The sequence below is a fragment of the Lycorma delicatula genome, chromosome 9 (genome assembly GCF_047948215.1).
Source record: "Lycorma delicatula isolate Av1 chromosome 9, ASM4794821v1, whole genome shotgun sequence".
In the NCBI taxonomy this organism is placed as follows: Eukaryota; Metazoa; Arthropoda; class Insecta; order Hemiptera; family Fulgoridae; genus Lycorma; species Lycorma delicatula.
In genome coordinates this window covers 42255136-42276330 of record NC_134463.1, presented here as the reverse complement: position 1 = coordinate 42276330, position 21195 = coordinate 42255136, and the positions used below count along the sequence as shown (strand labels likewise).

General features: G+C 27.8%; 1 protein-coding gene across 5 annotated transcripts in view; it reads left to right on the top strand.

Annotated features, from left to right (window-relative positions):
• PIG-Q (phosphatidylinositol glycan anchor biosynthesis class Q) overlaps positions 1–15670 on the top strand; it is a 40625-nt gene extending 24955 nt beyond the window's left edge. Inside the window, exons 6-8 of one of the 5 annotated variants that reach the window (XR_012757742.1) lie at positions 1526–1591; positions 9319–9434; positions 15508–15648. Coding sequence is in view for 4 of the 5 variants with exons in the window: in XM_075375444.1 (XP_075231559.1) it covers positions 1526–1704; positions 9319–9414 (275 nt within the window). In the remaining variant the exon portion in view is untranslated. The other 4 variants (XM_075375444.1, XM_075375447.1, XM_075375446.1 and 1 more) reach the window with 4 other exon arrangements.
• Positions 15671–21195: the final 5525 nt, after the last annotated feature.

Here is a 21195-nt window from a genome sequence, read left to right as displayed (position 1 = left end):
GAAAAAAAAAAAGACATTGTTACTGAAGATGAAACCTGGATTTCTTATATAAACCAAAGCAGTCAATGCAATAACAGTATTTATCTCTCCTTGATCCAAGAAGTTCAAACAAGGATGTTTAGTAAAGAAGCTTGTGGTTGTTGTTTTTGGAGACAAAAAGATTCTTGCTTGTCAAATTTAGTGATTGTGGAAACAATACATTTTGCAAAATGTTAAAATATTTTAGACTTGATATAAAAAACAAACATGGGTTGCTATCTTGTAGGATTTTGATTTTACACAACAATACCTGGCCACACATGGCAAATCAGATTGTGAGGCAATTAGAAAAATTTCCAATCATCCAGCTTATATCCCTGACTTAGTTCTCAGCATTTATTTTCTTTTTTTTCACCTTAAACAGTGGCTTGCATCATAAAAGTTTGGCAATGATGACAAGGACAGGTAGAAGGAAAAAATTGTGTAGGCAGGCCACGTTTGGAATATGTAAAACAAATTGTTAGGGATGTAGGATGTAGAGGGTATACTGAAATGAAACGACTAGCACTAGATAGGGAATCTTGGAGAGCTGCATCAAACCAGTCAAATGACTGAAGACAAAAAAAAAAAATATTAATTAACCAATAAGTTTTTATTAAGGGATTTTTTGTAGAAAAATAAAAATTTATTTTTAATTTTAATCAGTTGATTTTAAATTGCTCTTTTTCATATTAATCTTGCACTAATTTTAAATTAATGTTCTTAAATTTCCAACATCTCTATTGAGTTTTAAAATTAACTATTCCTGCAGTAATGAAGTTGAAACCTTCCACAACCACACTTGATAACTAATGAAAAAAAAAGTATGACTGATTTATTAAATCTGTAAAAATGTTTTTAAAATTCACCTCATTCCTGCTACTCATTAGACTGTTCCAAGAAAATAAAGTATTGCAAAAATAAAACCACCTCAATTGACATTATTTTGAGCTTATTTTTTATTTTATTGAATCTGTATTGTGGACTCCTGTTTCTAGGAATAGGGTTATCGCTGAAATAAGGTTAAGAATTATTGTTTCTACCCTGATAATGTTGTATTTAGAGAAAAAATGTTTGATTTTTTTTTTTTTTGTTAAGTTTGAAATAATTAAGTATATAAATACTTTATAAAACTATAGTTTTTATGGATGGAAATGGTTCAATAGAAGTTAAACAAAAAATTCAGTTTTATTATTTTTTGTATAAGCGGTTTTAGTTTTATAGACTTAAGATGAATTATGATATGGACTGTAACATGGCTGAATATTATTGATGTTAAAATTGAATGTTGATTTTTTAAAAAGCTTTTAGTAAAATAAACTACAATTTAGAGTTACCAGAATTTAATTATTTTAATTTATTGGTAAACATATTTTTTATTGACAGATTAAACCCAATATAAATTAAAATTTTACCTGTTTGATTAGTAACATAGCGTGAAAATTATTATACTAAACTGAAGCCCCTTCTGTTATTAAAGTAGTCTATGAAGTAATTTTTTTTTCAGGTTCTGTTCAAATAATACCAAAAAATATTGCTGGATCTCTTGTGTTTTATGTGCAACCAATATGTGGTACGTTGTGGAGTACTGTTATTTCCTGTGTTCCTGATACTGTTGAAAAACCAGTTTCTGTCAAGTGGGGACCTCTTGTTAGAGATGTTGTCACTGGAAGACTGATTTATCCTGTGTGATTTAAAATTTATTTTATTTTGTTTTATTTTATTTTTGCTGCTTTTTTGCCATTTGGTTTTATGTACAGTATTGTTTATCTTCTTGTGACTATATAGTTTGTAATTTAAACAATGGAATTTTAAGAGATTTTATATTGTAGAATATATTATTTTTCTTTTGTATTATTGAATTAAGATTTAATTGCTTTTCTTCTGCTCTGCTGATTTTTAAGGCACTTCAGACTATCTTGTTTTTTAGATGTGTGGCTTTTGGAGTGTTTTATTTACAGTATCTACCCATGAATAGAATCCTTATTTATAGCAACATCTATCAAGGAATCTTGGTTTGAATTATGTATAAAAAATTTTATAAATCTAGATTATCTGTTATTCATTGCTTGACAGCTTCTACTTATTTTGTAAATGATGTTATAAAATGAATACAGGCGTAATCATTCTTTAAACTAGGTAAATAGGTAAGGTATTTCACATGTTATACATTTTTATGTTTGAAATACTCTTATTTATGAAAAATATTTTACATGAGAATTTTTTATTTTGAAAAGGAAACTAAAACAAGATTATTTTTATCTTATTGCAGTTGATTTTCAAAGTCACTGCAAGGGATTTTTTACTTTTAGAAACTTATATCTTATTTAACTAAAAAAAATTTTATTTAGAAAATTATTTAGAAATTTGGTATACATAGATGTAAATATGATCATTGTTAAAGCTGGTAGGAGCACATTTGCTGGTTGTGTTTTGTGTGTGTGGGTGTTTGTTAATATATCTATGTGTTTGCCAGCATTGACTTTATACTTTATTGCTAATTATTAATTATTAAAAAATGTAGTGAAAGTTTTTTGCTTAAAATCTTTTTTAGGTAAGAAATGTATTTAGGATTGTTCAGAGAGTGCGTTGTGTTTGAACCAGGTCCTCCTTTTTGTAATTATTGTAATTTGCTACAGTGAAAGTTTTTCATTCGGTTATAATGTGGAGAACAAAATATTTTAATACTAAATACTAATAAAACAAAAGGAAATGCTTATTTTTAAGGAATTTTCAACAATCATGTTCAAAAACTTTAAAAATTTCCTTAGATATATTATTTCTATATTTAATATGTTTTATTAATAAGTTAAGTTATAATAATGTAATAATTATCAGTGTAATAATCGAGATGATACTTTTATCAGAGATAGTTTTCAAAAAAGGTTGTTAAGGTTTCCTTTAAATGAAAAATGTTTTCATTCTTTATAATTCCCCTTTCTGTTCGTCTTGACTTATAAACTGTCACAATTTATCGGTTCATTCTAAAAAAGCTTTCCTTTCAAAAATAGGTAATAAAATATTTAAGGTAAATTTTGACCATTTTCTGATCTCTCAATTTTATTGTCATTAGGGAATGATTAAAAAAATGTTTAGAAAGTCACAGCCTGTTTATTGTTCTTTAAAAATTACTATTATTATGCTTCATATAACTAAAGTGAAATCTGGCTTTAATATCACATAGCTAAAAATAAATTAAATAATTAAACATTAAAAAAAAATTGACGTATGACTTGTTTTAAAGCTTTAAATGTATTCATTAATAAAAGAAAAAGTACCCGTAATTGAGTAACTCATTTTTGATAAAAGTTAGCATGTATAATTTTTAACATAAAATACTATCCTTCCTAAGAGTTATTTTCTCAATTTTTTCGGTGAAACTATAGCCTTCTAACACAACAGATTCAGATATTAGTAGCAATTCAAAAAAAATACTATTTCAATTCTTAAGATCCTTAGAAAAAATTTGTCATCCTTAACATAAATATAAATGTAAAAAAAATTGTTAATAATGTCAGTATGTTATATGTATTTTCTAGTAATTGAATGAAAGTTAAAATTTAAAAGTAATTAATTTGACACGGTAGATAAGAAATACATTTGTCATTACAATAGAGTTAAAATGGCCCATACACATAATTGTAATATATACACCATTATTTGCTAATTATAACCTATTGAAATTTTTTCTTGGTTATTTAAATGTGAAAGATAAAAAAACTTGTGAATTCTACATAATAAATTGTTTGAATGCTTGTTATTAAGTGATACTAAATATAACATTTTATATCATTATTTTAAAAACCAAAATAAACTAGTTTTGTTTACTTTATAAAAGTAAAAAATAAAAATACATCCGGACTAAACATGAGCCCCTATCTAGTTTGGTACTCCAACCAATACTTAAACAAGTTGAGGTATTGATAATCTCTGTCTTGTTTGCTGTCTTACTTATCTCTAAACATTGTTACCTATCTAAAAGGTAAGATGTAAATTGGTTATTGGCTACAGCTGTTTTACTTATTTCGCCTGATCTTTGAAGAAGGAAATTAAAATTCACAGTCAAAAACTTTATTAGATTTAAAAAGATTGATTTAGTCCTCAAACCTGTTGTATCTATAATCTTTTCTACCAAGTTACTGTAGTACTACAGGTGGCTACAGCTGTTTTACTTATTTCGCCTGATCTTTGAAGAAGGAAATTAAAATTCACAGTCAAAAACTTTATTAGATTTAAAAAGATTGATTTAGTCCTCAAACCTGTTGTATCTATAATCTTTTCTACCAAGTTACTGTAGTACTTATTATAGATTTCCCTTATCAAATCTGAGTTGTTCTGCTACTAATATATTTTCATTCGGATGAGAAACTCTACTTTTTTGTAGAGTAGCGATCATAGATCGCTACTCTACAAAAAAGTTTTACATGTTTAGCATAGGTCAAGCAACATCCAGTTCTTACAATTCCATCAACATGTTGGTCACCCCTTGCTGTAAAGGTTGGTCATATCAAAAATTGTTTCAGACAAATGTTTTAGGTAATGTTTAAAGTACTAGCGATCACTTTAAACCAATTTGATACTGTTCCTATTAAGGGAGGTATGATTTTTTTTGTCTTCAAAATTTCCACCCCCTGACCCAATGGTTGGTGATATCAAAAAACTTTACTTAGTTAAGTTTTAGGTCTTTATCCAAAGAATAGTAGGAACTTTAAACAAATTCAATATTTTACTTGATAAGAAAGTTATAGCAATATTTTTTTTTTTTTAAACCCCCCCCCCCCCAATTTCCACCCACATGGTCCAATTTTGCCCATTAACAAACTTGAACAAGATTTTGGGTCGTTATATTACATATATATATAAATGTATGTATAAAACTTTGAGCTGACCGTGATTTTGTGGTCTGGGGGATGTGAAATGCGAAGATATGTCAAAATTTTCTGGAAGTTGAATCATGGTACCCATTACAATAGTAGCTTTCTTATGAAATCTACCTAACAGGGAGGTTGTTGAGAAGGATCACCTGCTTTGAATGAAATGTAGCAGGAGGTTTGCTTGGAGATTAACTATATTATGCTGTAGTTTCCATTTCACTCACATGGGAGATTGGGAATTTTACCTGAACAGGAGCATCACATTATTGAACACTGAATTTTTTTGTTGATAAGTTAGAATATTGGTACTGTGGTAATTAGTTTTACTTCAGAAATTACAATCAGAAAAACAATAGGATTCTTAAAATAACATCTTTTCCTAACAGAATTGTGTGATGTGTTGAAATATTTTCTGGCAGATCTCCACTGGAGATAAATTGAAGGAAGATGGATAACATTACTTTTTGTCTGATTGGAAGAAGAGATGATTATGTATACAGTTTTTTTATAAATATGTGTATGCTATATAATCACTACATAGCTGTTGCACAGATTTTATACAGAATATTTAATTTTTTCAGTAAATATTGATACATGTAATATGTTAGAACATGGTTGCAATTAACACATTTTTAATTCATAATGAATGTACCTGTGGGAAGAAAAGAAATTGTCCCATAATTTGTAAATATTGCCAAAAATAACTTTGAACAATAACCTCTTGGATGTTGCCTGCATCTTGTATAGTCACTAATTGTAATATCAGAAAGCAACACTGATGCATAAATAAATGTACAAATCCAATCTCTCTTGTGTGTTCTCTAACCCTAAAATAGTTGTCCAAATTTTTATCAATTAGGATCAAATATTTTCTTTGAATAGTGCTGATTGCAAATAAAACTATGTTTAATTTGGACCAGGTAAATTTACTACTGTAGAGAAAAATATATTGTACTAGTCTGGAAAACTTGAACCAGGTTTAAAATTGTTTCAAACTGAGTAGAAAATTAATTAAAATAATTTTAAAGGATTTTAGTTAATAGTACATTAGGGTATATAAAACAGATTTTCAAAAATATATGCAGACAAAGGTTAGAACAAATGAAACTGATAGCTGGGGTTGTATAGCGTAAGAGAAATGTGAATGCTGAGTGATTGTTACTGAACAGAAATGAACAGATAAATAGAGAAATGCAGAACAGAAATGAAGACCAACAGAAGACCAAAATGAAAAAAAATGTATCTAAAAATGCATTTAAAATTTATATAAACAATGGTCTGAGTCTATTTGTCAGATTGGTTGAGTCCACTGTCAGTTTGTATGGCCTTTCAGATCCTCTACGAGTGTAGCTGATAATTAAGTTAATAATGAATAATTTATACATAATTACAAATACTAACTGCAGTCTTTCATTTGGTTTTTTTTTTTTTTTTTTTTTTTTTTTTTTTTTTTTTTTTTTTTCCAACTTTGGTGTCTAGGAACACTAGTGTATTAAATGTGTATTTGGTTGTTGAAAAATCTTTCTGGTTGTAAGGATGCAGTTTAAAAATAATGTTTAGTTTTTATGAAGCCCATTTAACTGCTTACGGTCTACAGAATCCTGATATCAAATGTCATGTAACTTTCTTCCTCACTTCTATTGTAATAATTTAGAATAAATACTTCACTTGTCTTTTGGTGTTTTGTTATAATTGAGTACAAATTTATTTTTGTGTGATACTTTTGTTTAATTTTTTGTTAATTTTAACATTCTATTTTTTTGTTATTGCACTAGGTATATCTGTTTTATTTTGTTTATATAAATACTGATCAGTTTACTTATAACAGTGATAAAACAGTACTTTAAATACTGTAAAATATGTAAACATAAGAAAAAATGCAAATTACTGATGGTAATATTTTGAAAATAAATTATAGTTTTTATATTTTTAAAATACAAGAATTTTTATTATTTTTTTCAGATTAATTCAGATTTTTTTTTAAAAATACTAATGTTTACATATGATTCATATTCTGCACTTTTGAGTTGCAATATTTTATTCAAAATTTTTTCTATATATCCAAGTAGGGAGCTACATAACATATCACTGAATGTAATTTGTAATTCCATACAAAATTTCTGAAAATTATATAAATTTTATTTATAATTAAACATGCAATTTGATTTTTTTTATGGGGATAGCACAAAATTTGTATTTTATTGCTATTTATTTTAAGTTTGTTGTTATTGTGTGTATGTATATATTGATTGGGTTTGAGGAGAAAATTTTTCTTCATATTCTCTTAATACATGGCTTTAGGATCGCTTATCTCTAGTAGTATTAATCAAATCAAAACACTTGTGTGCTTTTAAAGTTGACATATCACTCAGTATTTTTGGAAAGGTTGTGATATATTAGTTTATTTATTTAAAGGTTATTTTTTAAGGTTATTCTTCTGACTTGAAAATAAAGAAGAAATTCTACTACATACGTTGTGAAATTCTATTACAAAAAATGTAAAAATACAACTCAGGCTGCTAAAAAAAAAAAAAACTGGGGAATTTAATGGATCAAATTTCCATCTTCAAATCATTGCTAAAACAGAACAAATCAAAAGATTTTTTAAATGACTCATTATGGGCTATGAAAAATGAATTACATACTACAGTAATATATGGAAAAGATCATGGTTGAAGCAAGGTGAAGCTCAACAAACAGTAGCAAAGCCAGGATTGATGCCAAGAAAAGTAGAGTATGATGGGATCAAAAAGAATTGTTCATTATGAGTTGCTGTCACATGGTCTGACAATTCTAACTTCTATTGTCAACAACTGGAAAGATTATACAAACAATTGAGATAAAGTGACCAGAATTAATTAATAGAAAAGGCGCCATCTAAATTATAATAACGCCACTCACACATCATTCGTGACTGTTGAAAATTGCTAGAGCTTGGCTGGGAAGTTTTGAGCATCCACTGCATGGTCCTTACCTTGCACTGTCGACTGCTATTTGTTTTGGTCTCTACAGGACTCTCTTAATAGTATAAAAATGTCTTCAAATGAGGCATGTGAAAATCAGTTATCACAGTTTTTCATCCAGAAAACAAAGAAGTTCTACAGTGACGGGATTATGATTTTACCTCAAAATGACAAAAGGTGGTCGATCAAAACGACACATATCTGGTGTATTTATTTAAAATACAAAAATTCTTGTTTTACTTTTGAATGAAAATATGAAGAAACTTTTTCCCCCAACCCATTTTTTTCATATTATATTTTCTGTATTTCTTTATCTACTCTCAGATTAAATGCAACATGTTGTCAAGTTTGAGAATAAATTATAGAAATGAACTGTCAGATTTTCATAAAGTATTCATACAAATTTAGCCTCGTTGCATTTATTGATTACTCTTAATTATATGTCAAACCCATAATTTGTGAGGTTTTTTGGGTGTCTGAAGAAAAGATATGATTCTTTTTTCAGAACCTGAGTAGTTGGCTAATTATAACTCAAGAAGTCCATGATAAAATTGTTTCAAATTTTTATGCAACTGAGAGTTATTGAGGTGTAGGAAATGCTGTATTGGACTCAATTCATTATTAAAAATTAAAGTTATGATAACTTTTTATTAAAGGAACTCAACGGTATCAGATTCCTTTTAGGTATAAAAGTAAATAAATTCTTTAGAGGTTGTAAGTTTTGACTGCCTGAAAAGAATGGCAGCATATTCAGCCATGTCCTGTGATGTCTACTGTGTAATAATAATAGCATAAATTTAACTCTTTACAAAAGGAAAAAAACGCATAAAATGCAAACATAAAATTTAGAATTTTAGATTTGGTGAATAAATGCTCACTTTCCAAATGTGTCCCATTTTCAGTATTTAGTTTGCGATGTACCTTATGAATGAGACAGATGTTGGGTATAATCTGAGTAGATTTAGTCATAAATGTGTCATAATTTAAAGAACCTGTGAAATTGATTGAGAGAAGAGAGATTCACCTAAGTTTTGTAAAACTGTGACTGTATCTACTTTATGTCAGCAAAATTTGGTGTATCTCTCCTTGTAAAATGATAAAAGATAAAATGGACATTTTATACTGTATTATGGCTGTAAAAGTTTGGATATGATATGAAAAAAATTGTACTGTAAGATCTAACGGTTAAGTTTAATTTAATGGGAGAATGCAATGCCTTTACAGAATGTCAGAGAAGAGACTAACATGAAAGATTTCTTCCATGTTACAGGAAGACCATTAAAAAAAAGAGACTAGAATAGATTTTGCAAAATAATTCTTGATGTGCAGATCTGGTAGTTCTTTTAAAATACTGTGATAATAGTTCTTCAAAATTTGAAGTGATCTGGTTACAGATTTCACAAGTTTTAATTAGCCAAAGTAAGACTAGAATTAGAACTCTAAAAACAGAATAATTTTTTCAGATTCAACAAAAAATCATCATAAATTCAGATTATGAAGAATGTTTCAAGCCAATTAACAATGAAAAACTGAATATACTAAATTATGAATATTATTAATACTTAGGAAAACTCTGACGGTATATTTCCAAGACATTTATTCTTAAATTTGACTGTACGCAATATTTAAAATAAAATTATCAGTGATGTTTACATTATTTTTAACATACTATGGGTTTTTGTGTTGTACGTTGTTTCTGTTAAAAATATCAATTATAATCTGTCAATGATATGGTCTGAAATATAGTTTCATTTTATTAGCAATTATGGAAATTATAAAAGTAATTATGCATACAATTTCATTAGAATTGTTTACAGTTCTAGATAAGTATAATTGTAAAATACTATAAATGAAATTTTTTGAAACATCTGTTAAAAAAATAAATATATTGACTGCAGATTTAATGCTATTATTTAGTTACTGAAGAGTAGTGCAGATGATTTCATTTATTTAATTCATACTTTTCCAAGGTTCTGATAATAAATTTTCTCACAATTTTTTTTTTTTTGACTTGCCATCAAACATTGTTTCCTATGCAATCATAAAAAAACTGACTCCCTGTCTACATTATTCTAGGACAGACTCCCTGTCCTACATTCATCATGATTGTTATACCATTTTAAAATTTTAAATAATATTTTTAAGGAAAAAAGTACCACTTGCAAATTATTTTTAATTTATGAAAGACCTCTTTTCACTTTCACAGTATCTACACTATAATATAATCTTGAATGCTTTTTAAATTCCTTGAAATTATATAAATCCAGATAATTATAAGAATTTTGTAATCTCCAATGTAAATTGTTACCTACTAGACTTTTTTTTTTATTGTACAGAGTAAGCCAAGGGAAGTTGACAATTTTTGAAGCTAAGTAGATCCGCTAACTACATATCCGTATGATACGTAGTTACAAATCATATGATCATGCATCTGGATGCAATTTCAGTAACGATGGATAAGTGAACTGCATTCATAATAGAAACGTATTTTTAAAAAATTTTGATTCAATTGTGATTATTCTATTGGTTTTCAATATTCCAAGAGATGATGATGGTGGTGGCGTTCCTAGCTTCACGTGATAAAGTTGTGGATAAAAATATTCCAGTGTGTTGCTTCTGCAATTAAAATCAAGCCATCAGGATCTGTTCACACTGTGAGAACATCTTCAAACACTCACAGAGTCAAGCAGAAGATAATGAGGAATCCTCAGCGCTCAACCAGAAAGCTCACTATACTCCTTTGCTTATTCCACAACAGTGTTAGAAGAATTCTGCGCAAGGATTTTAACTTTCATTCATATTACATTGTAAAGGAACATGACAAAGAACATTGGCAATATTCTGTGATATAATAAACACAATTTGTCTACTGTTGAAATGGTCATCTTGCTAATAGGAGTTGAAGCACATTTCATTTTTTGGACACATTGATTTACTGGGCCGATTACCCCATCATCTTCTTATACATCCTCTACACAGTCTATGTGTAACTGGTATGATATTGCAAGTTTTAGGACCATAACCCTTATTTATTTTTTTTTAAGAGGAATGGCAAGCGGTGATTCACTTTTGCTTAGTGCACATTATCAGAAACAAGAAATTCTCCTGAATTGCATCACCTTGGGATCAACTTGAATGTGATATGGTTCTATTATGCAGGATTAATGCCCACACTGCCAGATATCCATGACTTTGGTTCAAAAGACTTTTATTAGTCCATGTAACTTCCAGAGGCAGAGATGTTCTATGGCCAACAAGTTCTCCAGTATGCAACTAACTTTTGAGGTTACTTCAAGTCTAGTATTTATTAGTACACACTATACACGTTAATGAACTACAAGAAGGAATCACCCCCATTTTAGAACATGGTGCTAGCAGTAATGCAAAATATGACAGGCAGACTCTGTAATAAATGATAGAGAACATTTCATACATGTGATATGTAAAAAAATGAAGTGGTATCATATTTGCTAGAAATAATTAAGCTATTTTATTTTTGTTTTATTAATCATCAGGTTCTCAAAGGTTACTCCATATTAACTATTTTTACAACATTGGTTTCATACATTTCCACCAAATAAAAGCACAATTCTATTTAGTTTTACTAAATTTGATTCATAACTCTGTGTCTAAGATGTACCTTAACATCTACTATCTTTCTTATTATTAAACTTCATGAGAGAGGCCTTTCACTATGAAAACTTTATCTAATGTTTTACTTATCTACTTATCAGATATTGTATTTTAATAAAACTGATAATATATAACAAACCTGACATAATTTTTTTATAGAAAAAATTTGAAAAATTGTGCGGTTTAACCCCCAAAATTATATATAATAAGATTTTCAAAAATGATTTTAAACCCTTATAAGCATGATGAAAGAAAGATGATCAGGGTTGTAAAAATTTGAATTGTCTTAGAATTCAATACAGATTATTTCTTTGTTAAAGGATATAATATAAATTTGGAGTAAAGTATACTCAGTTTTCCTATCAGATTCTAAAACTTCAGTTCCACCTTTGTATTTCTCCCATGTTAAATGTTTTGCTCTTAGAAAGAATTAATTTTCTTTCAGATTATCGACTAAGCTCATTAGTTCAGTACATATGTATAACCAGTTTTGCGAACGGAAAGATTAGTATGCCTTCAATAGTAATTTAAACTCTTTCACTGCTCTTTCTTTAATGAAGTCTTTTTTAAATTCAATTTGATTTTATTCAGTGACTTTGTCTTACTCAATTTTTTAAAACGCATTTGATGTAAAATGGTATTTTTATATTAGGTTCCTCTATTATTAATCCTAAAATCGGTCAGATTAAATTGAATTAAACATCAACACTTATTGATTAAACAAAAAAAAACTACATCAAACATTCATATAGGATTTTTTTTTTATAAATGTAATTTTTTAATATTTAGATTAATTTATTAAGGATTAATTTGTGAACCATAAAATGTACTAAATTTTAGAAAAACAATTTTATGCCTTAATTGTACATGTAATCTTATGAAATAAAATAATGTAGAAATTACGGAATTAATTGAGTAGAATATTGACAATTTTTATTAATTTAATAAAACATTCGCTTGTTTCGATTATTATGTTTGCATTATAAGACATCAACCAAGAATTAAGATTGTTTAAAATACAGAGTATAAAATTTTATAAAAAAAAAATTGTGAAAAAAGTAACTTTTATTTTACAACTTAACTAGGTTATCATTTATTTTATCATTATACCTGAAGAATGCGTAGTTACAAAACTTGTGACCAAAATTAAATAGCATCAATATCTCATGTACTAAGGTCATCGTGCCAAATTTCATCCAATTCGGAGATATCAAACAAAAAACAGATCAAAATACAAATGTATAATTACATCCTTTTGAAATTTTTCAGTGCTAAAATTATTATTATTTTTTTTTCTTTTTTAGAACTGAATTTGAAATACCTTAATAAAGATATATTTTCTAGTGATTTTTTTCATAGAAAGATAGATATTTTATACTAAAAGTCATGGAGTGAACACTAAAGATATGTGTCATTCATAGAAGAAAAAAGGAAATGTACATCTAATTGTTGACAGATTATAATTAACATTTTTTATCTTATTATTATTAATAATTAATTTGAATTTGGTTTTTGCTTTAAATTTTTTCTACCTTTCAAAAAGATCATCATATTTTATATCTCTTCCAACATGTTCTAGAATGTTAGACAATTGTATATGTTTACTGTCGAAGAACCATCATTCGTTTGTTTGATTTCTTTTTTATTTTTATTTTTTCCTTTTTTTTACTTAAAAATAATGTTAGATGGTCATTTTGATTGTTAAAAATCATCATTACTAGGTAATGAGGAAATGATGAATAAAAATGTAACTGAAAAAAAATTAAATAAATAGTACAGAATATATTAATTAAAAAATTAAAAATACTTTTAAAAAGAGACCTCTATAGATTAAGTATTTCTAACTGAACTTATAGAGTAAAAATAAAAAAAAGCACCAAGAATTTTCTGTTTTAGATAGTCGTAATCGTAAGTAAAGTTGAAAACTTTCTAGCTGCTGAAATCTCTGACTCAGATTGCCCAACATGTAATGTTTTCTGTTTTGTAGGATCAAGTGTGATAAAAATCTATCATAAGAAAGAGATTGCACTAATCTTTAATTACTCATAATAAATTAAGAATCCCCTCTCATGAACAATATTTAAATGAAGGGATAGTGATTTAATGGTTTTATAATAAAGATTTCTGCAAACTAGTGGATTGTAGGAAACCACTGACAAGACACAAAAAGAATTGACAAAAAATTTTACAAAATAACCGTACTTCAAATTAATAGGGAATTATTAAGTCATACCAATGATAATAGTTCAACAATTAAAATAATAAATTAGGGTTAGATTTTAAGTGAAAATGTTTTTTTATTGACAAAAATCCTTTTGGAAATATTTTGTAGCATTCTATTATTTTTAATTTCTTTGTCATGGATAAAACGCTTAATAAAAAACATAGGAAGGAATCTTTTTAATTCCATCCAGTTTTAATGTTAAATGATTATTTTCTCACTGTAAATGGGAAAATGATATAATAAAATCTTTTTTTCAAATACAAATTCAAATTATGTTTAACTCTTAAAGATTTAATTTTCCTGTATGTTTAAGATAAATTTAGAAGCAGAATAAGCTTCTACTAGAAGTCAATTATTTGTAATTGACAGCGGAGGACTGCCGGTACTGTTTCACAACTATTGATTTGCAAATGTCAGTATGACTACATGATCATAAAAAAATGGCCTTTTTATAATTTTTATTTCTGATGAGATAATATCATTATTATCAAGTCTAATTCAATGACCCTTAATTATAATTTTATTCATGAAATATCTACACATTTGTTGGATTTAAAGTTTTTTACAAATTATGGAAAAAGGTTATTATAAAATAAAACTTGTAAATATTTTTTTTCTGTTAGTAAAGCTATAGTAAATAATAAACACATCACTGATTAATATAGTAAAATATAATTAATATTTTGAATATCTGATTCTACATGTATTTTTATTTTTCTGATTCTTTTATCTTTTCTGATTATAATCAATTTGGCAGTAGTGCTAGATGCAATACAAGATGCTTAGAATTCTGTATGTAAATTAAAATAATAAAGAGATTATAAATTGATGAGATATTTCTAAAAATTGAGAAAAAACTATCATAATGGTCATCCCACAAATAATTATTTTAGCTGCTCATTTATTTTAGCATTTTGTAATTTATTTTAGCTGCTGTGTAAAGAAAAATTCATTTGTTTATTTTTTTTATTTTAAATTCATGCAAAGCAGTGATCTTTTTTGAGTAGAAAGGTTTAATCATAATCAGTACAATGCTAAACAATGCACCGTTTGTTCTTCAATATTTATGTTATTAGTTTATTATACCCAAAGTAGTTTTATCTATCAGTACAATTTTTCTTTTAAATAAAGCTTAACTTTACATATAACTATTTACAGAGATCCCTTATTACTTTATTAATTTATCTATAAAAAAGTAATAAAGATATAAAATACAACCTCCACTTGGACTGAGATTTTAACAAATAATTTTTTGGAAAAAAGCCAGAATATTAATTCAGGTCTATACAATAATGTTGCTCTAAAAATAAATATTTCTACATTTTATGGGTAATAATCTGATACTTTACAGCAACGTAAAATATAAATTTACTGTATTTGTTATACAACTATTTACAACTTTGTGAAATTATATAAAATGCAGCATTAAAAAGAAGCTAGTCAATATTAATCTGTTCAAGCAATTGCAAAATTTAATATAAAATACTAAAGAATATTAGTAATAGCAGTCCTAGTTTTTACTCTAATTTGATTGCAAAATCAAATTAAAGGTGCTTGCTGTATGGAGTTATTAGAAAAAGTACATTGTATGATACATATTTATCTTATCATTAAACATCATCTCCCCAACATACTGATTAAAAAATAATGACTAATTAAAGATCATCATAAAGAAAAAATTAGTTGTTTGCTGAAAGTATAAATATTAATTTTAAGGTACTGCAAATTTTATGTAATTAATAAATAGAGAGTAAAATAATAACATTTAGTCACTAAAATAATTTCTTTGTTACAGCTACCTGTTTATGTAAACATTGACCACCTGTTTCTTCTCTTACGAGAACATAAAAAATTAATGAAATGTTTTCAAATTGCATGTGTTTTTATATTAATTTTATATTCATCAAATTAATAACAATTAGTAAATCGATATCACCACTGTATTTATGAAAGTAGTCAGTTTTCTGTTATTTATATTTATTAAAATAAAAAAAGATTACTTAAATATTGTTATAATTATTGCTCCAAAATCTTCTCTTATATCATTATTTCATACATTTATAAGTTGAATCACACTGATTTGGACATTTAAAAAAATTATTTTCCCAACAGATCCATAGGTACACACAGTATAAACAAAGGATATGACATAGATCTCTTACAGTTCCCGTGTCCCTGGCATGGTTCCATCAAATGTTTATCAAAACCCCACTGATCACCAATGGTGAATAAGACATAAAAGGTGGGTGATGAGAAAGTGATGATTTACTCACAATAACCTAACCTAACCTAACCAAACCCGAAGAAGTGGAGGCTCCTAAGAGGAAGGATGGGTATTATCACACGCAGCCCCAAAAAGAAAGATAGTCGATAATTTTACCCAGAGTGGAACCAGAATAGTGAACTGTAACTTTGTATTGAGCTCAAATTACTTTTACTCTGGTTACAGTAGCACCTGAATTAAGTCTAGCTTTCCTTAAGGAAAATCCTTACCCAGTCACAAAATTATATAGATGTAGAAGTACCTAACTGAACTATTAATCATTCACTCCACACAATCAGTGGGCAGTTATATATTAACTAATATTTATTGACTATCTAAAGTTAAACATGGTCCAGGTTCCATGATTGCATGATCATTATTTCATGGGATGGCTACACTCAAAATATTTTTGCATTTATTGCATTATGGTTATTAATTTTGTTTCCGTATTCGCATATAGAGTATGGAATGAGTATATAGAGCATATGGAATGAAATAATAAAATAGAAGTGATGTACTATCTTTTGAATTAATTATACTGGTGTAATTTACATATAGTAAAACAACAGTTTACGGAACTGAATTTAACGGAATCCTGTCTACAACGAAACATTCCCCTGGTCCAGTGAATTTTACCGAGATATAATGTTAATTTTCCCTGACATAACGCAAACCTGGCTGATGTGGAAACGGAAAAAATGTCGCGAGTTAACGCAAACGTTTTTTAGAGAATCGTGTAGAGTACTGTAATTTATGCAAAAAAATACGTATACCCATTTACTGCTGTACATAAAGTACAGTACTATATTTTCGATATAAAATAGAACATTCTGGTATAAAATAGTGTATAAATATACTGTACAATAATATAAAAACTGTATACAGTATACTGTACTAAGCTATGCTAAAAATTACCCTGCATAAAAAAAAATTAGTCATGTCCCAATAGTAAATTGGCATTTAATACTACATAAATGTAACATTTTCAATAACTCGTCGCCAATCTTAACAGGCGACGACAGTGTTAAAACCTTGTACAGGCGACAGAACACAGTCATCGTTGTTTTGGCTGCTTACAGTAAAAAAGCCTTTATTACTACTGCCCTGTGAATTATTACTTAACACACTCATTCCTTATTTCGAGTCACAATTTTAATTAATTGTGTAATGCCACTATACGTAACTTATCCATGTGTCGTTTTTTCTTCATTACAACAAAGCCTTTTTTACTGTGCGTGTGTGTGTGTGTGTGTGTATGTATGCATTATTGTTTTCCATTTAATCGTTTAATGTGTCATTTTAATTTTCTATTTTTACGGATCCATCATACAGTTCAGTACCTACGGTATAGAACTGTACAGTGCGATTGTTAGTTTAGTGTTCTTCCTGATACTGTGTATTAATGTAACAAGTATGGCATCGAAAAAAAGAGTTGCGTTGGACTTAAATACAAATCAAAGTAAACGAAGCCAGCGAAAAAGTCAAACTGTCGTTAAAAACTTAGTCGAAAAATTTGACGTAGATAAGACTTATTTTTTTAAAATTATTAAATTTAAAAAAAATAAAAACTAGTTAAAAACTGAATGGTTAAATGGGAGCGGTTCAAATAAAAGGCATATGCGAAAAACTGGCAACGAAGAAGTTAATAAAATTGTTTGGAATTGGTATGTGAGTGCAAGAGCAAGAAACTTACCGATTTAAGGAGCAATTACAGCAACAAGCAAAGGAAATTGCAGAGAAATTAGGTAGCACCAATTTCAGCGCTTCAAATGGTTGACTGGAAAGTTTTAAAAAGCGGCATCAAATTGTGTTTAAATAAGTATGTGGCGAGACAGTAACTGACTGGAAAACAAAACTTGCTACTTTGACTTTAAATTACGAACCTAGAAATATTGCAAACGAGGATGAAACCGGACTTTTTTATCGTGCTCTTTCGAGTAAAACTCGGAAAGGAGTAGGACTGCTTGAAAGGAGAACGTTGTACAGGAGGGAAGAATTCCAAGGAAAGGTTGACAGTTTTTCTTTACAGTTTTGACCGGAGAACTGGAAAAACCACTTGTTATTGGAAAGGCCGAGGTGTTTTAAAAACATTAATAAAGACAATCTTCCAGTAGTATGGAAGATTGTCTTCCAAAAAGCAAATTGCACACGGCAACAGAAACGGAACTTACGACGACATTTGATGACGTGCAGGAAGAACTGAACAGAGCGTCTTATGAAAATATAATTGCTGAAGATTTTGTTAATATGTACAACTTATTAGAGACCGAAGCTAACATAGAGAATATAGATGAATTTTTTGACCAGCATCGAGAGAAAACTTACCAAGACAAAGCGATAACGATGATGAGGACCGTAACAGTAACGAATGATATAAAAACTACTAGATCATACAGTGCAGCGTTATCCAACGTATTAGACCTTCAGTAATATTTACTTATAGCAAATGATTCAGATTTGTTTATCATAATTTGTAAAACCAAAATGTTGACAGAAAACAATGTAGCTGAAAGTAAAAGTTCAATACAAAAAAATATCCAATTTTTTTGCTTATAATAAAGACTAAATTACATTAAAAAAACAGTAATAAGGTACATTTAGGTTAATTTAAATTATGTGTACTTATTAAAGTGTATTAGTTTAAGGTACTGAAATTCGTAATTCTTCAAAATTATAAATTCCTAAATTTATATTTTTTTAAATTAAAATACGAAAATTGTTCTACAATCCAGTATACTGTTCTGTACATGCTAACGTAAGACAGAAATTTTGTGCCTTACGAATTCGCTAACAAACTATTGTACAATCCATTGCTGAAAATGAAATGGGTTGTGGTAAGTATACTACCATATTTTTATTTTTTTTAATGGTATAGTCCGGAATCACCGGAATTCTGTTCACAACGGAAAAAATTTTCGTTCCCGCAAAATTCCATTTACTCAAGTTTAACTGTATATAAAAGAACATGCCCTGGCTGACTGAATAATACATCAACGCCCAGCAAAAATACTGAAGATAAATTGAAAAATTGTTATACATGTTATTTTTATGGGGTAAGTGCACAATAAGAAAGGATTTTTTGAAATTGTAGGTTTAAAGGGTTCCAATGGAAAAACAATGAAAATAATTATTTTTATAATTTCTCTGTAACAAATGAAGATATCCACTTTATTTTTCGTGTATGTAATCTACATTTGAATATCTAAAAACAAATTTCTAAATTTTTTGAAATTCCTAGTTTAAAGGATTAAATGGATTTTGAATTTTTTTTTAAATTTCTTTGTAACAAATGAAGATATCAACTTTATTTTTGGTGTGTGTTATTTTAATGTAAATATCTTAAAACTAGTTTCTAATTTTTTTGAAATTCTACCCAGAAAGTGGTGAAAAAAGGTAAAACAAATTTGAACAATGATTGCAAATTTTCTGCATTTCTGACAAAACTAAACGAGATATTCACTAGATTGGGGCTTCAAAATACTCTTCAGATAGTACCTAAAAACCATTTTCAGGTGTTTTGAATTTCAATTTTTTAAGGGATGCAATGGTGTACGATGAGGCATCTTAACCATCACAGTCTACTATATGTGCAACATAACTACTGGCTGCACTTACCGCTGGTTACTTGACTAAAAAACATAAAAGTAGTTTAAACATTTAAAAAAAGGATGAGAACAAAATACGGTCACCTCCTACTGGTGTTTGTAGGTTAACGCTAAGAACCAGGCAAAATACATTTATACCCATATAAAGTACAGGTAACCATTCATAACTAATATTTTTAAGATTGAGGCTGTTTTGAAACCCACATTCTTAGATCAAACTAAATTTTCCTGTACTGACCAAACTATTGTTCTTAAGAAATTACAATGCACTGATATTTTTTAAAAATTGAATAGATTTTAATTTTTATTTACCATTATTATTCTCATAAGCTCACTGAGTTTAATGAATGCAACAGGGTCCAAGGGGCAGAGCTCTTTGGCTAGATGGAAAGGATGAACAAAACAAGCCATGACCAGCAAAATATCCCCAAATAAATGCAAGTAATATGTAGTGCAGGCGAAGCTGCAACAGGGTTGCTAGTGTTACATATTTTTAAAACAAATAGTCATTATTTAAAATTGTCTTAACATGATATATTCCTCAATTGCTATTAGTATGTTAATATTTTAAACTGTAAAACAATTGTTAGTTTTACATGAAAAGTCTTACACAATTTATAAGCAAGGTGCCAATAATTTTTTCTTTATCAATGTTAGAGAAATATTGCATTTATTTTCTAAATTTAATTTAATTTTTGTTTCAATAATAAATATTTAAATAATAAAGAAATAACAGCCCAGAAATTATACTGATAAAAAGGAAGAAAATAAAAATTAATTTACAAAAACAAAGTTACAAATAGTTGGAAAAAAATTACAGGTAACAAACCTTCATTATATATTTTTTAAATTTATTTTTAGTTTAAATGACCTTTCAATAACTGTTTCAGTACTTACGTATTAACACCACCGCAGCTACAGCGTTATTTAAAAACAAGGTTAGCGAGCGAAGCGAGCGTAGGTTAAGTTTGGTTAGATTATATTACTATAATCTAATTATATCATAATATAATATTATTAGCGTATTAGCGCAACTTCTTTATTGGCGCATTAGCACAACTTCTGCTGCGGTGGCATTAATACGTAAGTACCACTGTTTCATTAGCTTACATCATGTTTTTACAGTATAACATTAATAGTTCTGTATATACAGTATTTCATTAATAATAATAGTCAATATTTATTTGATAATTAAATACAAATCTGATATTGACTGTGTAAAAGTTAAATAGCACCTAAGAAAAAAATTTTATAAAATTAACAAAAAAAACAAATTATCATGTTCCATGCATTACATAGAAATATCTCAGTACTGCCAAATTATTGAAATAATCTTATATGCAGTTTTGTTTTGAAAGAAGTCAAGGGTGTGTTGAACTGTTCAAGATTACTTGTGTTGTTTTCTCATCTGTTTTTCTAAATATATGGTAAATGTCTCAATTTACTTCTCATGCTACATGTCTTTTCCTTTTTTCTAAAACATAACTTCTTTTATCAGAATAACTGTAATGAATTTTTTGTTAAAGTGTTTGCAAATCTTTTAATATAAAACAGCTTCTAAATTTTTTGCCAATTGTTAAGTTTTCACAGATTCATACAACCATACCTATCTGAC